This window comes from Pocillopora verrucosa, chromosome 5 (assembly GCF_036669915.1).
Source record: "Pocillopora verrucosa isolate sample1 chromosome 5, ASM3666991v2, whole genome shotgun sequence".
NCBI lineage: Eukaryota > Metazoa > Cnidaria > Anthozoa > Scleractinia > Pocilloporidae > Pocillopora > Pocillopora verrucosa.
Window position 1 is genome coordinate 17,468,823 of NC_089316.1, and position 17,324 is coordinate 17,486,146.

The window sequence follows — 17,324 nt, forward strand, 5'->3', positions numbered from 1 at the left end:
TCAATGTGGGCCTTCTTAGAACAGAAATTTCTTATTTAGTTGAATTATGCAATTGACAAATCGAGATTAGTTTGTTACACCCATCTTGATCTTATGTCAGAGACTTCTCACCAAAACTGATAGTAATATGCTGTATTGTTGTCTAAACATGTGGTCGAAACTTGCACAATATTAATTGTGTGAATTATGTCAAATTTTGGTCGTGATTGAAAGTGCCCATTAGCCATCAGTTTAGTATTTAGTCAAGTTGTTCTGCTTCCTATCAAGATTAGTAATCAAAAATAGTCCCAATTGCTCGTTAACAACACAACCAAAGCAAAGCCTCGACTAGGTTTCTTTTCAATTGCCCAACCCCTGTACCTTCTGCTGCCAAAGCTTCCTTTGTATTTCTCTGTGCTTTTTCTGTTGAATCATATGGAGCTGCACGTGCAACAATCAGTTTAGGTTAAAAAGACTTATTTCAATACTCCAACGTAAACCAAACAGTTACATGTTCAAAAGCCAGACAAAACTCACAACCCCAAATGCACATATTATTATTAGTACAGGTAATCACACGATTTTGGGTGCAATTTGGGATAAATGGGCACGAGTAAATTTTTTTAAAGAGTAAAAAAATTGCTTGAGCCCGTAGGGCGAGTGCAATTTTATTACAAATTGCACGAGCAAAATCATGTGATTACGTATTAACAATAAACATGAAAAAATACGAGATAGCTTATCATAATTATGCAGAAGCAAAGGCACACATCAAGGGCAACAATAATTTATTCAAACCCTGCAAGTGACTCTGTGCGTTCAGTCAGGACAACCACGTAGGATCAAAACAATAATATGCAATGATATTTTCACATCTTAAGGTGCAAAAACTTCAAGCGCTCACTTCTTTTCCCTTTCTGATTCTATCATTACATACGCAATGTAGTATCGTTAATGGCTTATATCTGGTTGACGATCACGGAAAATCACGTAAATCACTCCGGACATATTCTTGTACAAGCCATTGACAATACAGCGAATCGAAGGCCATGATCTTGTGAGATAAGGAAACTACGATAAACTATTTTTAAGTTAACAAAGCAACCAGGTGGACAATCTGACATGGTTTGATGCTACTTTGGTTTAAAGATTTAATGAATGTAACCGAAAAAAGAGTTTGCCATTAACATGTTGAGCGAGCGCTACTCAAATTATGATATTCGATGCATTGTTGTTGACGTCTTTTGTCACGAGATAGTATAATTTGTCAAATTTTGGCCTTTTGAAATGTTTAGAGTATCCATCGGTGTAGTCTAAAAGCTCTGTCCTACTATCTTTTCAACTTAAAATGGTTAAAATCTTAGATTTATTGAGCTACTTATACAAAACAGTCGGAGTTTGCTTAATGAACTAATTTGCATAATCAGCTGCCACGCTAGCAAAATCGCTAAAAGTTTGAAGTCACCACGGCGAACAAAATTAATAAGTGCAAGATGTTTCTATATTTTTCTGCAGCAAAACAACTTATTGGAAGAATTCCAGCAGATTTTTCAATGGTCGGGTCTGGACTTGAGCAATATCAACCAAGAAAGAAAGAGTACTTTTGACCAATTTCAGAAAGCTGTCAAACGAGTATTTTTAAATAAATTATGACGAACCTCTGAAAAAACGAATATCAAAATTGAAATGCTTTTTATACACCTAACATATCACACAGTTTAAAAATACAAAAGCTTTTTTGCTGCATGCGGTGTAATACGAGGACCGAGCTATTCAACTTTTGAAATTTTCGATGTCGCAAGGGGTCAAGAAAAGGCCTTTTGCAGCTTTGACTTTTGAAAGCTCTAAAAATTTTATTTTAACGTATTTCCAGAAACTTATGTGGTTTTATTTACTTGCTACTAAAGATAGGTTATTGGGCAAAGTTTGAGGGAAAACTTTTTTCCGATGTGAAATGCCCTGGACCGCTCTTACAGAGATCGCCACTTAACCCGTTCTTTCATTTCCTTTTAACAGATTTAACAAGCCAAATGTGCTTAAGATTTTTCATGAGCTCTTATACGTTTTAAGAAATGAGTCTCGGCTTATGGCTGAATGTTTTGCGTTTATGCTTGAATAAGACATAAACACAAAATTGTCAAATCAATATTGTTTGTGCCCTGACTACCCAGAGGGTTTGTTTTTGGTACAAGATTTAGCATTTTTGGTCTCCACATATTTTTTTTTGCTAATGACCGTCTCTAATAATTTTTGATCAGTTTATTCTTTGAGGAGAAGTGCAACTACAAAGGAAAGCCGTTATAATCAGAGTGGTACAACTGACCTGTCCACTAAGTTTACCATTCTCTTGTTTAATAAATTCTGCATTTTTTATTATGGAATGTGCCAACAACACAGAAGTTATCAGCCATTGCACTGATTAAGAGCCATGTACAGTGTATTGTGACTTATGCAGACATATATAATGCTTTTAGCTTTAGAGGAGAACAGCTTTATTTAACAAATAGAGAAGCCTTGACTGTGCTCTGTTCTGTTACAAAGCACGCAGGAAGCGGCTAGAGCACGAAAGAAGTGTAGGGAGAAACACGAGACGTAGTCGAGTGTTTTTGCCCACTTCTTGAGTTCTTAAATTCTGCATTTTTTATTATGGAATGTGCCAACAACACAGAAGTTATCAGCCATTGCACTGATTAAGAGCCATGTACAGTGTATTGTGACTTATGCAGACATATATAATGCTTTTAGCTTTAGAGGAGAACAGCTTTATTTAACAAATAGAGAAGCCTTGACTGTGCTCTGTTCTGTTACAAAGCACGCAGGAAGCGGCTAGAGCACGAAAGAAGTGTAGGGAGAAACACGAGACGTAGTCGAGTGTTTTTGCCCACTTCTTGAGTGCTCTAGCCGCTTCCTAAGTGCTTTATAACAGAACAGAGCACAGTCAAGGCTTCTCTATTTGTTTTATAATATAGACTCAATTAAATTCCCCGAGCATTACTTTCAATTTTCAAAACAAACTCTATTTCCAAAGCGAAGAACAGTGTCGTCAGCATGCTCTATACTCTCATAAAGCACGCTACAATAAGCCAATCAGAATCCCTGTTAGAATGGTTCATCAAAAGTTCAAAAACCATCAAAGTTCACCTTCTGCTAAAATAGTTCGGTAGGTCGAATTTAACACTTTTGCCTGAAGTTTTTAAGTCTCTAATACAGAATCATGCAGTGAAATGTTCAGTAAACTTCAGCCGAATTATGGCTCATAAAAACACGCGAGTTTTTTCACATGACAAGGTATAAAACAAACTGTTCAAGGCGAGTGTTTTTTGAATGAATGACGGCCGAATTCACCGAAACATGAAGATCGCTCGGGATACGGCAAAACTCGGCTGCAGTAACTTTCCACTCAACGCATCGGAAAGGATATCAGAGCAAGCTCTTATTTTTTCACTCGAAGGGTGGCCGATTTAGTTTCTGAGACTTGCTTTACTGTGATGACCGGAGATCGCCATGATGAGGGAGCCGCGATGGACTTCAGCATGATCATATTCGCTCAGACACCGTCATGATTAGAATGAATTTTAACAGTTATGCCAGTCTGGTTATATTTTTCATCATTTCTGTTTTGTTCTGTTTTGTTTTTGAACACTGAACTTTAAATACTATATGAGTGTTTGCTGTGTTTGATTTTTATTTCCGTACGTAAGCTTGCAATCTAACTGAGCGTGAATAAATCTTTAAAACTAGGAATGTCTATTTTGTTTTTCCTTTGAGGATTTTCGTATCTGCTCACGTTTTAATAAAGTAAATTACGGCGCCTGGTATGTTTACAAACTTTTATTTGGTTCTTCTGTTGCTACTTGTCGGCTCGCTTGTTCTTCAATTATGGGAAAAAAGCTAAAAAGAAGTCTCGGGAAAGGTCAAACATAGTACAATTTGGCAGATGGCGTGACAGCTTTGGCTCAGCTCTACGCTCTATACTCTCATAGAGCACGCTCTTTCAACCAATGACAGCGCGCGTTAAATCCGAACTTTATTATAGAATTCGATCAGCCTTGTATCCAGCATAGAGACCTTCGTTCTTGCGTGCATTTGTACTTGGAGAATAAATTGCACGTTTCTTGCCTTACCTACAACTGTTCCCCAGGGCATGCCTCTGGGTTCAATGGCAGTGGATCCTTACAGACAGAATCTAAATATAGTGCTGCCTCCCTTTTGCTCTAATGTTTTCAGGTACGAAAGAGAAGGGAGGCCAATCGAGAAAAGTTCTATTTCTTCATCTAAGAAATTTATATTCAGTGTATTAGATCTTCAGGTTTCTTAATTTAACCATAATAAATCAAAGTCTAGCATTCAACTCATAGACAAATTTGTTAATTAACAAAAAAAAGCTCAATGTAAAGGAAGACACATGTTTGGGCGCATTTTTTACAATGGAGCTTAGCAAAGCCTTAATGGGAACCTGCATATGTTTTTCTTCAACCGTCCAATCACTGAATTTAAATCATTTTGAATCAGTTGGGTTACACACTTGGATTGGTGAATACTAAAACCGTCAGTGTTGAGAACCTCTTATTCTCATGTTCATTTGAACCAAAAATAGACATAATTATACACAATCACTCAGAATTAAACGGGCAAAAACATGAGTGAATACATTATTTAACCATTTAAACCCTTACATCAGTATGCATATTCTCCATACACGTCATCATAAACTTCTCATGGTGCTGACAAGGAGAATTTGTTTAACAATCAAGAGATTCTTTAGTTGGTGATTATTTTCTTTATTCTTGTGACCTTCATGAAATTAGATGTTAGTCACTCCAGGTTTAAAGGGTTAGATTGCAGAGTTCAGCAATTACAAAACAATAACAAAAAAGAAACACAATGTTCATCTTTAAAGAGAGATATTGACTACGAATCACGTGATTTGCAATCTCTTCCGTTGCAGGTTGTGAAATAGATCTTGCAGTGATATTAATAATAATTATCGCTCCCAAGCATTCTCTTATTTTCTCCATTAAAACGTTGCGCAGGTTAATATTCGAGGTAAACTGGGTAACCATGGACATTCATAGCCATTTGTGCAAATATTCAGACTGATAGCGCGAAACTGGTTTCACTTACACCGAAGATTATAATTCGTTTACACAAAAATATAGAATCAAATAATGAATGCAATTTTAAATAATGATCTTTAGGCTTTCAGTCTGATTATCCATTAAAACAAAGACATGAAAATAAATAAATTAATGATTCCTTTATAAGCAGCAACAATCCACAGTATAATGACCAGTTTGCATTTTTAGACATTCATCAGTTCCAGATGAACTTCCATTTGTGCAAGAATAAACTTCAATAACAGTAATGACATTCATGTTATGGCATGTTAATTTCAGGAACGAATTTTGCATGAACATTTACATTGGCCTGCATCAGCATGCAACCATTTTCATTAAAACAAAATTCTTGAGCAAGGGCAACTCTTGTTTCCTAGAACTGACAATAAAATGGTCGTGATTCAAGATATTCTTACCCCAAGATGCATTTGAGTGTGACAATTTTAAAACTAATGCGACCTTTCCGAGTCATTCTTTAAAATGTTCAGAAATCATATAACGCCAATACAAAAATGTGGAAAAACTTACCAGAATGTTGCAAGAATGATGCCTTGCATGCTAAGTAGTCCTCCTCTTTGATAGTCACTTTAAACTTAACAATGTCCACGTCAAGTTTTGTCTTGATCGTGCTCGACACCAGGTATTCTTCTGCAAGTTTGTCGAGGTGACCAGAAAGAAAGTCTCTCCATAGAAGTTGAAGGCTGTCCAGGGTCGGACACTGAACTGTTATCTCTAAACAACCCACGCCGTATGTTTTCATCACAAGGTTATAACAGTCTTGCAAAACAGAAAAAAAACAGGATGACATTTTGTTGTTCTTCAAGTAGGTAGTTGCATAACGAATCAATTCGTCACTCAATTCTTTTTCCTGTTCATCATTTAACTCTTTGGCCATGATCTTGAGCTTTAGGAGATGGTCTTCATAATCAGGGTCTAAAAAACCAAGGTAGAGTCACAAGCTGGTGAGCACATATTTTTTAAATTTATCACAGAAAGAAGTAATGAATATTGACAATTAAGTGAAAACTAAACATAGTAACAATAACCATTGAACATTTCGCTTGCTGTCTTTCAAATTAGCTGCTATGTTTTGCGAAAATAACACATTAGTTTACATAGAGGTTACATCTGAAATTAGAGAGGAACAAGAATCAACAAGAGCCAGTAAGTTTGTCATTTAGTCAGTCCGTCAATCGATCAGTACCCACCTACATTTAATCATCAGAATACACTCTGATGCATCAGTTGCAAGAATAAGAAAAATAATTAGCCCGTTGACACGGCTATCTTTAAAACAAGGAACGGGCGACGGGCAACGGGCAACGGGCAACGGGCAACGGGCAACGGGCAACGGGCAACGGGCAACGGGCAACGGGCAACGGGCAACGGGCAACGGGCAACGGGCAACGGGCAACGGGCAACGGGCAACGGGCAACGGGCAACGGGCAACGGGCAACGGGCAACGGGCAACGGGCAACGGGCAACGGGCAACGGGCAACGGGCAACGGGCAACGGGCAACGGGCAACGGGCAACGGGCAACGGGCAACGGGCAACGGGCAACGGGCAACGGGCAACGGGCAACGGGGAATGGGGAATCTTTACAAGCAGGAATCTTTAACTTTTAGTTCACTTGCCAGCGATTTTTCACCGAAGAACTAGAATTTTACTGAAAATATTATGCTTATGATCGTCCAACTGAAGTAAAATTCGCTGTCATGTTATGATGAACATCTAATGTGAGGTAATAAGGCAGCTAAGAAATGTTTTACAGGCCTTTTTGAAACGTACACGAGTAGAAAGTTTCGAAATTTGAAGCGTGCTACAAGGAGTGTTCTTGTTCATCAGCTTTCTACGTATTTGTTTAAGCGTGAAACATGTAACATTGATTACACACCGTCACATTACCGTGTTTATGTTTCTACACGTACATACTACCTTTCATCAAGATTTATTTTCCGCCAAATCCTGTTTAATGTCGTTTGTAAAGCCCTCTCACGCGTTCAAATTAGGGCCTGCTTACATGGAGGTAGGGGACCCCAGGTAGGTGAGGTAACCCGCCTCTCCATATAATTTCTTATTTTATTTTGGTCACGTTTACATGATAAGGTGGTCTACCCCGGTCTGCCAGGTAGGGTAACCCTGTCAGCCGGGGTGACAATTTGCCATGTAAACGTGTCAAGATGGGGTAACCCGCCCAGCTTACAAATTCACGTTAAAAGCTGAAAAATAATTCTGAACCCTGATCCTTAAAATGGGCAATCTTTAAAGCAGGGATCTTAAAACTGGGAATCTCAGTTTTAATACAGGGAATCTTTAAAACGGGGAATCTTTCAAAGCAGGATTCTTTAAAACGGGGAATCTTTAAAAGCGGGAATCTTTAAAACGGAGAATCTTTTAAAGCGTGGAATGAAGTCGACCAAATGTATGAGCGGTCTGTGGAAAAGTTGCCCTTTTTTTCTATTTTACGCCAGTGTACCCTTAAAATTCAGGTCTGTTGACACAAGTAAAACTACGCGACAGTGGAAATCCCGCCTCAAGGTTGAAGTTTACTCGACGTAACAATTCTGTTTTTGGCGGATGGCATGTGGCACTCGACATTTGTTTTTTTGATTGAGCTGAATGACAAGTCAGTCAGCGGCCCTTTTAACAATTTTGATTGAATAGCCTGATCTACAACGTTTTCCGTTTTGTGAAGTCGATATTAGTCCATATTAACCCTTGTTTACGTTTCCAATTAAGTTTTAAAACACCTCTTAGCTGCTCTATTGTCTGATATGAAATGTTCACCATAACATGACAGCGAATTTTTACTTCAGTTGGACAATCATAAGCATATTTTCTATAAAATTCTAGTTCTTCGGTGGAAAATCGCTGGCAAGTGTGCTAAAAGTTTCGGCTGCCGGCTGTTATTTTGAACCCTGCAGATTCCTGCTTTTAAAGATTCCCCATTTTAAAGATTCCCGCTTTTAAAGATTCCTCATATAAAAGATTCCCAATTCCCCCATTTCCCCCAATTCCCCCAGTGCCCCCATTTTCCCCATTTCCCTCAATTCCCCATTCCCCGTCCTTTTTTTTTAAGACAGCCGTGTGTAAAGCGTGCCTACCCAAAAGTTAAAATTTTGGAGAAACCGGAAAGGCAAACACACTGCGCAGTAAACTTTTATAAATCATCTTTTCCCCAAAACCAAGCTCCAGTAAAAGCAGACCATTTTAATAACTTACTTACAAAAAAAAACGATAGATGCAAGTTTTTACACTAAAATAAGGATAAAAGATAGAAATCAGTAAACTTCTTCGCATGTGGGCAAACAAGTATGCGGATCGGATTTCAAAGTGAGTATGCAAACCGCCTACATTAGCTGATGCCATTTGCAGTGTAATGTCAATACAGAAATAATTTAAAGGGTATTTTAAATAAACCTCACGGCTTGAAAATTGCACAGCGTTATGTTGAAAATTCTGAAAGTTCTACGTTTTGACACAAAATCCTGTATTAAATAATACTTTTTGGACATCTTATTACTCAAACATGATATTTACCAGGCCTTGGAACCTTCATAATGTTGCTAGGCCTCTCTTGAAGTCCGAAAGTTCGGTTTTCACTTTACGGCCCCAATTCACATCGCTTCAGGGAATCATAGTGTTGTCGACTCGAAAGCCGCTTTCGGCTTATTTGGTCGCTTTTAAGACCTTCATATCTATTATTTTCCACGCAAATTATACTATAGCATTTTTACTTTTCATTTTGTGTTCCAGAGGGTCTAAAATAATCGGAAAGGAATTTAGGGAGTTAAGGAGTTAAAAAGAGAGTTGGAAATATTGTTAACAAATCAAGCAATTAAAAGTACCACGCAAGGAGTTGCATACATGTAATGCGTCCATCAATTCAAGTGTTCAACTTCCCTACCTCCTTTTGTAAAAGGAAAAATCAGCGACCGTAAACACTGATCAGGCATAAAAACCTGAGCCTTGCAGAACCTTTTTCCCCAAGCCATTCTCTAACGAAAATGAACTGTTTACATTGAACACCTCAAAATTTAAGGATATGGCACTTGCAATTCATTGCAAAGACTTAACACTTCTGGTTCAAATTCCCCACCCCTACCTGGCAGTACAGAAAGGCAGGGGGTTTGCCAAGGATAGGGTTGTTTACCATTTCACCAAAGAAACCATTTGGATGACAGTTGAGGTATACGAGGTGCACGAAGACCCCAGTTGGTGTTTCGGTATTTCACGGAAATTCTCAAAGATCCCTCTCTCGCCTACGAATAGTTGTGATACAATATGGCAGGATGCCCTTGCATTGCTGTATGAATTTTTTAATTTGTGAGACAATAACACTAAGTAGAAAAACCCTCATGCTGTGATCTTAAAAGAGAGGGATTAGTTGATAACCATCTGATTTGTGTGATGCAGAATAAAGCAATACACAGAGCACCTTATAGGTACCAGTAACAGAGACGAGAATATTTAAAACGTCAGACACTTGAAAATTTTGCTTACTGCCTTTTAAGTTACCTGCCAACTGGCCACCACATTCTGCAAACAAAAACAAAAGAGTAATTATGCCCAGTATTTTCATGATATTGATAAACCATCCATTTTTGTTGCTATTCGATTAAGGTAAAAGGGGGGGGGGGGGTTGGAACTCTTGTTTAATATGTTGATTTAGCTCACTAAAGTGCCACCTACAATCAAACAATTTCAAGAGAAATTAAGAAAGGCAACATAATGCAAGAAGGGTGTAGAAAGAGGAGATTTGTCACGGAACTAGTAACTTTGAAGGGGACAATTTAGACTTAGTAAATGTTTCAGTTATAAAACTTTTATCTATGTGGGCCTTCTTAAAACATAAATTTCTTATTTAGTTAAATTGCGCAATTGACAAATCGAGATTAGTTTGTTACACCCATTTTGATCTTATGTTGGAGACTTCTCGCCAAAACTGATAGTAATCTACTGTGTTGTTGTCTAAACATGCGTTCGAAGCTTGCACAATATTAATTGTGCCAATTGTGTAAAATTTTGGTCGTGATTGAAAATGCCCGTTAGCCATCAGTTTAGTATTTGGTCAAGTTGTACTGTTTGCTATCAAGATTAGTAATCAAAAATAGTCCCAATGGCTCGTTAACAACACAGCTAAAGCAAAGCCTAGACAAGGTTTCTTTTCAATTGCTCAAAGTATTACAGACAGGATATCAAAGTTATGAAAGAGAAAAGAATTTCTTCAAAGCCTTAGCATTTTGCAAAACGTTTATAGTTCAATCATATTCTATGACATCTGAATCACTAATCATTAGCATTCACCAACCAGCCTTATTCTTTGCATAAGAGTTTTTTGACAGTTATAATAAACCCTTTACACCCTAATATCAATATGCATATTCTCCATACTTTCTCTACACTTTTCTTAGGGTTCTGAGAAAGATAATTCATTTAACAATAAAGAGCTTCTTTAGCTGTTGATCATTCCCCTTATTCTCATGACCTTAATGTTTGAATCAGGGGTGATCTTGTAAGGAGAAAATAGATGCCAGTCACTCTTAGGTGTTAAAGGGTTACATGACATATGTTTTAAAGTTTACTCACCTTGAACAGACTTTGTTTGTTCATTCCCATCAGTTGTTTTACTCCTTACAGAGGTGTTTGGAGCCTCTTCTGTGGAGAAAGGAGAGAAATATCACATTATGGAATGCTACCTAGTTTGGAAACCTGCAAACAGACTTTCGTTTAGAAGACAAGAAAAAATTAGAAATGCTGGATGTCTTAACGTCGGTTGTGTTCTCTCACTTCCACATTGTTTCAATATTACTTTCTGTCCTTAAAATCAATCTTGCCTCCTTTTTGCAAGAGGAGGCTTTAAATGACAATGTTAGGAGAAATTACATATTGATAAAGTTCTACAGGTATTTCCATACATTTCCTTATAAGTTGAAAGTAAAGCAGAAACAGCTACAGAAGTTCAACATACACTAAATAGCTTCATCTCAATCAGCAATTACACACAGGTCGTTGCTTTTCCAAATTTAATAGTTTTAGAGACATAACTCTCTTATTTAGTTGAATTGCATCATTGAAAAATCGAGATTAGTTTTTTGCACCCATCTTGATGTTAGAGGCTTTTCAACAGAACTGATAGTAATTCGCTGTATTGATGTTTAAATGTGTGGTCAAAGCATGGTAGATATCAATTGTGTTCATTTTGTCAAGTTTTGGTTGTGATTGAAAATGCCTGTTAGCTGTCACTTTGGTATTCATTCATGTTGTTCTGTTTGCTATCAGGATTAATAATCAAAAATAGTCCTGGCTGCTCATTAACAACACAGCTAAAGCGAAGCCTGGACTTGGTTTGTTTTCAGTAACTCAAACTGTTACAGACAGGATATGACAGTTATGCTACAGAAAAGAATTTCTTCATAGCCTTGGAACTTTGGAAAACTTTTGTAGTTCAATCATGTCCTATGACATCTGAATCACTAATTTGCAGTATTCACCTACTGGCCCTATTCCTTGTATTAGAGTTTATTGACAGTTATAATTAAATGACATGACTTGTAAGTTTACTCACTTCGGAAATACTTTGTTTGTCCATTCCCATCGGTTTTTTTTCCCTTTAAAGAAACATTTGGAGCTTTTTCTGTGGAGAAAGGAGAGAAATGTCACATTATGGAATGCCACCTAGTATGGAAACCTGTGAGAAGACTTCCATTTAAAAGACAAGAAAAAAGTTGAAATGATGGATGTCTTAACGTCCGTTGTGCTCTCTCACTTCCACATTGTTTCAATGTTACTCTCTTTAAAATCAATTTTGCCCCCTTTTGGCAAGAGGAGGCTTTAAATGACATAAAAACTTTTGAAATGAAATAAGAACTTTGTCTGTAGCATATTTGCTTCATTGATTTGTTTCTCACAATTTTCTTGACAGTTACATTCTTATCGTAATTTATTCCTGAATGTAACATGCAATGTAAAGTTTATTCACCTGGTACACACTCATTTCTTAAAGTTGTGGCTGAAAAGAGTGTTAAGTAAGGAACTATGAACTGTTCTAATTTTGCTGTAGTTGAAGCTTAAAAAAGTTATAAATCAAGTGGTACTTGAATCAGGTTTTATTTTTAATAGGGAAAGTAAGAAAGAGGGGAAAGGTGATTGTTCAATGCAGGGGGGGGGGGGCAGAGAAAGAGTTCTTATTTGATATATTGGCCTAAGGAGAGGGCTTCTTAGAGCATGGAGTATGGGCACTTATACAAGGAAAGACAAAAGTTTATCAGAGAGTTAGACTGGAAGATGCTGATAGTCCTATTGTTGCTGCAGTGAAAGCTTATTTACCAGATTTTTTTAAATTCTTCCATGAATTTTTCAGTGTCATACCTGATTTACTGATTTCTTCCTCACAATTCTCCTGATGGTTGAAGTCTAATTTCATTATTCCTAAATGTAAATGCAATGTAATGTTTACTGACCTGGTATAGACTCTCCTTGTTTCTTCCTCTCTGTTTCTTCACAGTCTAGAGAGCTGTGCAGAGCTTGACCTACAAGCAGTAAAGAGAAAAAAGAATTTATCTGAGCATTCCAGCCAAAGCTCCCTGAAAAGTGTCATAAATTAACTCAGAGTACCCTCCTAGCAGGAGAATTAAAGTTAAAGCTACTGTACTTTACCACTAAATGTTTCAGTTACTAATAAAAATAATAGTACTGAGTCTAAAAAAAAGACACCAACCAAGTTGACCGTGCTTGTTCAACTTTCAACAGTACCTGCTTTATGTCTTTATCAATAAAGGGCAAAATTACTGAGCGCTGATTGGTTGAGAGAGAGGGCATTTTTTCTTAATCGAGGGCATTTTTAGTAATCAAGAGAGGGCATGATTACCTGTTAATGACTGGCTAATCCGTTGCATAGCAACCGTTAGTTATCTTGAAATTTGTTAAAAATAGATTGCGCGCGTGATTTTCCTTCGTATAAATTTTGCCCTTTATTGATAAACAAGTAATCCCATGAGACCTCGTACTATTAAGGATTAATTGCACTTGAGTTTTCAAAATTTTCCAAATTGCCCTCGTCGCTTCGCGACTCGGGCAATTTTGGAAAATTTTGAAAACTCTCATGCAATTAATCCTTAATAGTACTTGGCCTCATGTGATTACATATACTAAGTAAAATAACTACAGAAAGTATTTCCCATGCAAATGCACTTTACCAAGTACATATTTAAAAAACTCTGCGACACTGTTCCTAACCTTTTGGGCAAGATTATTATATAGCAATTAACTTTACCTTTCCTGAGTATTTACCATTTTTGATTATTTACTTGATTCAGGTCTATAAAGAATTTATGATTATTGTAGGTCCAAGTTGACTCAAGGCTGATTCAACTTTTTACCAGACTACCTGTTTTATCAGTTATTAGACCATTTAAAAGCTGAAACATTTAAATAAGTAAATTTACCAAAGACAAGGTTCTTCATCTTTATCACAAGACTCTTACAAGGCACCTCCCAGCTATACTTCTCCAAGTACTTTTCACGTAGAAGATTTGACTCTGAAAGTCGCACGACTCTCTCTTTCTGGCGAACACGCTTGATTTCTTTGGCCCAGTCTTTAGGATCTTCAGAGTCTACCACACTCTGTGAGCCTAAAGTGACTTTCTTCAGAGCTTCTCCTAGTCCTGAATTACCACTGACAAGTACAGGCAGACCAGCAGATAACGCTTCCAGAGCCGTTATTCCAAAACCTTCTGTCCTGGATGGCATTATTGCAAGATCCATTTCACAGAATAAGTTTGCCAGCACTTCTCTGTCATCATCAAAGCTGCCAACAATAAGCTGATTATGACTAATGCCATCATGGAGCAACTTTTCTGCCACAATATCTGCTTTTCCTCCAGCTGCACAGACAAACTTGAGTTTGTAAGATTCATCTTTCAACTCAGCAATTGCTTTGGCAGCTATGTCGTACCCTTTGACATTGAAATCTCCACAGTTGTCACCACTTCCAATTAAAAGAATACAGAATGTTCTTCTTTCTTCAGTGGCTTGCTTTACAGCCAAAAATTCAGAGAAAATGCTTGGAGTAAGGTCATAAACTTTTTCTTCCTGTTTAACTGGACGAAGGTAACGCTTGTAAGCTTCTGCCAGCTTGGGTCCAATTGTGATAACTTGATCAGCCATTTTACAGAGTTGGATTTCTGTTTCTTGCATCTGTTCACCTTCTGAAATGTTTTTGTACATTCCATCTTCTTCAGGAGCAGAGTGAACAACTTGAATCCATTTGCAATGACTGTAATTTGGATTTCTCTTGATGGAAGCAATTGGTCGGCCAAGGTGAACTCCATGACCAATGACACAGTCCATTGTATGGTCTCTTGGAGGAAATGACAGGCAAAGAATTGGGTCATAACCAGGAACTCTATCTGCTTTGATGAGCTTCACTTTGAGACTTTCTGCACTGCTCCTGTCCACTTCACTGCAATTGGCAAGCAAGACACTAACATCCACATTATGGTGTTTAGCTAACTGGATCGCCAGCTCTCGGTTGATAGTTGACAAGTCCCCATTAGTTGATGATTTCCACTCACTACTTAGCAACGTGACTTTCAGTGTCATGTTCTCCTGGTCTTCCTGTGACACACAGGCCACACTTGGAATCATGAAATCCTACAACAACAAACAAGAATGGTATTGACAATAAGCTGTAAAACAATATTAAATCATGATAATGCATGTCCACTTGGTATGTAATGTCAATTCGTTTGTAAAACTGCAGTTAAGTTTTATCCTTTGCCAAAAAGTCAGGTACATGTAGATTGAGACAAATTAAAACCAGTAAAATATTAAGTTACTTTAGAGATGACTACACTGTCACTGTCACTGATAACAACCATTACTGTTACAGCTGTACAAGGAATTAAATTTGAAAGTAAAAGTTATCCTTAAAGGGTCTTTCTTTTCAACTCACTTTGAAATTGGTACATGACTTTTTTAGTCACACTGAAAAGATTTAGGTGAAAAAGAAAACAGGGGGAAAATTAATGTTTTTGTCAAAATAAAAGCTTGGTATTTGTAATAGATTTAGATTTCTCTTCCTACCTTCTGTAGCATTGACATCACAGGTAGCTTTTAATTCTGAAAAATTACCCTGGAAAAAAAACAATACAAAGTGTGAGTTTACTGAGTCCAATTAGGCTTTCTATTTCCTCTTAGAGTGTTGTTGAGGCCACTTAAGGCAGTACTGGTGGATCAATATTTGTTTCTGGGCAACCGAGCTCGAAATAGGTGACTCGAGCTCGAAAGCCTATCCGAGCTCGAGTCACAACTCGACTAGAAGGATCCTGAGCAACCGAGCTCGACATAAGTGACTCGAGCTCGAAAGCCTACCCGAGCTCGAGTCACAACCTTTGTAATCGAGCTCGAATCAAATCGAGCTCGCGTCCAACCGAGCTGAATAATATTTGTTCCCGGGCAACTGAGCTCGATATATATTTTTCTGGCAGGGGGAGGGGGGGGGTGGGGAAGTGCAGACCATGCTCGATATAAGACTATCAAGGGGAAGAGATAATATTAAAAACTATGGTGAAGAGAAAAATTTAAAAAAATATTTGGTTTTTCCTGTTTCAAAGCTAGCGAGGACATGATTTCCAGCCGTGTGCCTAGTATGGGCGGGGGTGGGGAAAGGAATAAGGGGGGGTGGTGGAGGCGGGTAGAGGGAAGGGGGGGTTTAAAATGATGACTTCTAGAAATGAAAAGGATTTCTGTATGTCTATAGCTTGCGTGACTGAATGTTTTTTTTCGTTCAAGGAAGATTTATGCGGCCGAGCGTTAGTTTATTCCTTCACATTCTCTCCGTTACTTCGCCGCTCATTCGCGCGGTTCTGTCACCCAAAACTTCCACCAGAGTGTAAGTTATGCAAGCGTCGTCATCCCCATATCCTTAGTTTGTTTTTCATGGTCAGGAAGCCTATGGATCTGCTCAGAGACAAAGCTTTACATTCAGTTAAAAAAAAGGTTACAAAGCTTTGGCCAGACTGATATGTCTCCATGTGATTTCTCTTTTCCCAGAGTATAAATAGGTAGAGATCTGTGTGGTGGGGCAACTGCAGGCTTAAACGAAGGGTCGACCGGGGTTGTTGGGTTTGTGATTTTTTGGTTAAAAGGAAAAAAGAAATGTGCACTGTTTGAAGATTTGTGATGATTAAATTTGTAGCAGTTTTTGTTTTGCTAGAAGGCCGTTCGCAATGCTTTGGATATTTTTTGTTCTCTGTAGGTGAGATTTTTTTAAAGTTTTGCATAAAAATAGGTTTCAAAAAGTTGACGCTTCTCTTTTGTTGAGGTCGGCCCGCCAAACGACCACAGCGCCGGCTTTGTCGACCGCTTTAATAACTATTTTTTGGCATTTTATAAGACTTTAAGCGCCGCCCAAGAGATGTTGAAAATTTTGTTGTTCCGATTGAAATTGCATGACTGTATATGCACCAGACTATTTGAAAACAGAGGAGATATCTCGCAGGACAACTCGTAGCTCTCGCCTTCTAAACATCCTACTTTTTAAAACAGCATTTGGACAGAGAACAATTAATTATTGAATGGTTTCCTCATGCAACCAGTTGAACGATTCTTTTAAACTTTGTTACTCAATCTAGATTTTAAAAGCAGATTAAGAAGTCAGCACCTGGAACGGTTCTTGCGGTCCTAGTCCTTAAGCTTGCAATCACCAGCTTTTTAGACATCTAGATCTAAAATTTTTACATTATACATTGAATTAAAGCTTGCAACAACCAAATTTTTAATGTTAAACTCTAACCACCAGATTTACATGTAAGATTAAAATTGTCCATTTTTTTAAAGTAACTTAAAACATGATGAGGGGGGAGGATGAAGTGCAGATCATGCTCGATATAAGACTATCAAGGGGAAGAGATAATAATAAAAACTATGGTGAAGAGAAAAATTCAAAAATATATTTGGTTTTTCCTGTTTCAAAGTTAGCGAGGACATGATTTCTAGTCGTGTGCCTAGTATGGGAGGGGAAAAAGAATAAGGGGGGGAGAGGGGGTGGTGGAGGCGGGTAGAGGGAAGGGGGGTTTGAAATGGTGACTTCTTGAATTGAAAAGGACTTCTGTATGTCTATAGCTTGCGTGAATGAATGGTTTTTCGTTCAATTAAGATTTATGCGGCCGAGCGTTAGTTTATTCCTTCACATTCTCTCCGTTACTTCGCCGCTCATTCGCGCG

The 17,324-nt window shown here is 37.8% G+C and overlaps 3 protein-coding genes across 3 annotated transcripts in view; all 3 read right to left on the bottom strand.

The window, feature by feature from the left end:
• The window catches only part of LOC131791961 (tetratricopeptide repeat protein 28), a 166,647-nt gene that overhangs the window by 40,307 nt on the left and 109,016 nt on the right, over positions 1-17,324 (bottom strand). The gene's annotated exons all lie outside the window — the stretch shown is intronic.
• Positions 243-12,523, bottom strand: LOC131787154 (uncharacterized). The gene is made up of 7 exons (XM_066166448.1): positions 12,469-12,523; positions 11,666-11,734; positions 10,687-10,755; positions 9,616-9,636; positions 5,625-6,029; positions 361-420; positions 243-259 (listed from the first exon to the last, which is right to left on the bottom strand). Exons 1-7 carry the CDS (start codon positions 12,521-12,523, stop codon positions 243-245), a joined length of 696 nt encoding a protein of 231 aa, XP_066022545.1.
• On the bottom strand, positions 12,553-15,194 carry LOC136280762 (uncharacterized). Its single transcript, XM_066166449.1, has 3 exons — positions 15,184-15,194; positions 13,545-14,751; positions 12,553-12,629 (listed from the first exon to the last, which is right to left on the bottom strand). The coding sequence occupies exons 2-3, from the start codon at positions 14,743-14,745 to the stop codon at positions 12,553-12,555; spliced, it is 1,278 nt and encodes a 425-aa protein (XP_066022546.1). The 5' UTR covers positions 14,746-14,751; positions 15,184-15,194.

Excerpts from the sequence above, each read along its gene's own strand:
- LOC131787154 (XM_066166448.1), bottom strand. The coding sequence starts at position 12,523 with ATGAAATTAGACTTCAACCATCAGGAGAATTGTGAGGAAGAAATCAGT. Across the intron at positions 9,637-10,686 it reads ACAAACAAAGTCTGTTCAAG|AATGTGGTGGCCAGTTGGCA; the intron begins GTGAGTAAACTT and ends TTTTGTTTGCAG. Across the intron at positions 421-5,624 it reads ATCATTCTTGCAACATTCTG|CTCCATATGATTCAACAGAA; the intron begins GTAAGTTTTTCC and ends TTGCACGTGCAG.
- LOC136280762 (XM_066166449.1), bottom strand. The coding sequence starts at position 14,745 with ATGATTCCAAGTGTGGCCTGTGTGTCACAGGAAGACCAGGAGAACATG. Across the intron at positions 12,630-13,544 it reads GATGAAGAACCTTGTCTTTG|GTCAAGCTCTGCACAGCTCT; the intron begins GTAAATTTACTT and ends TACTGCTTGTAG.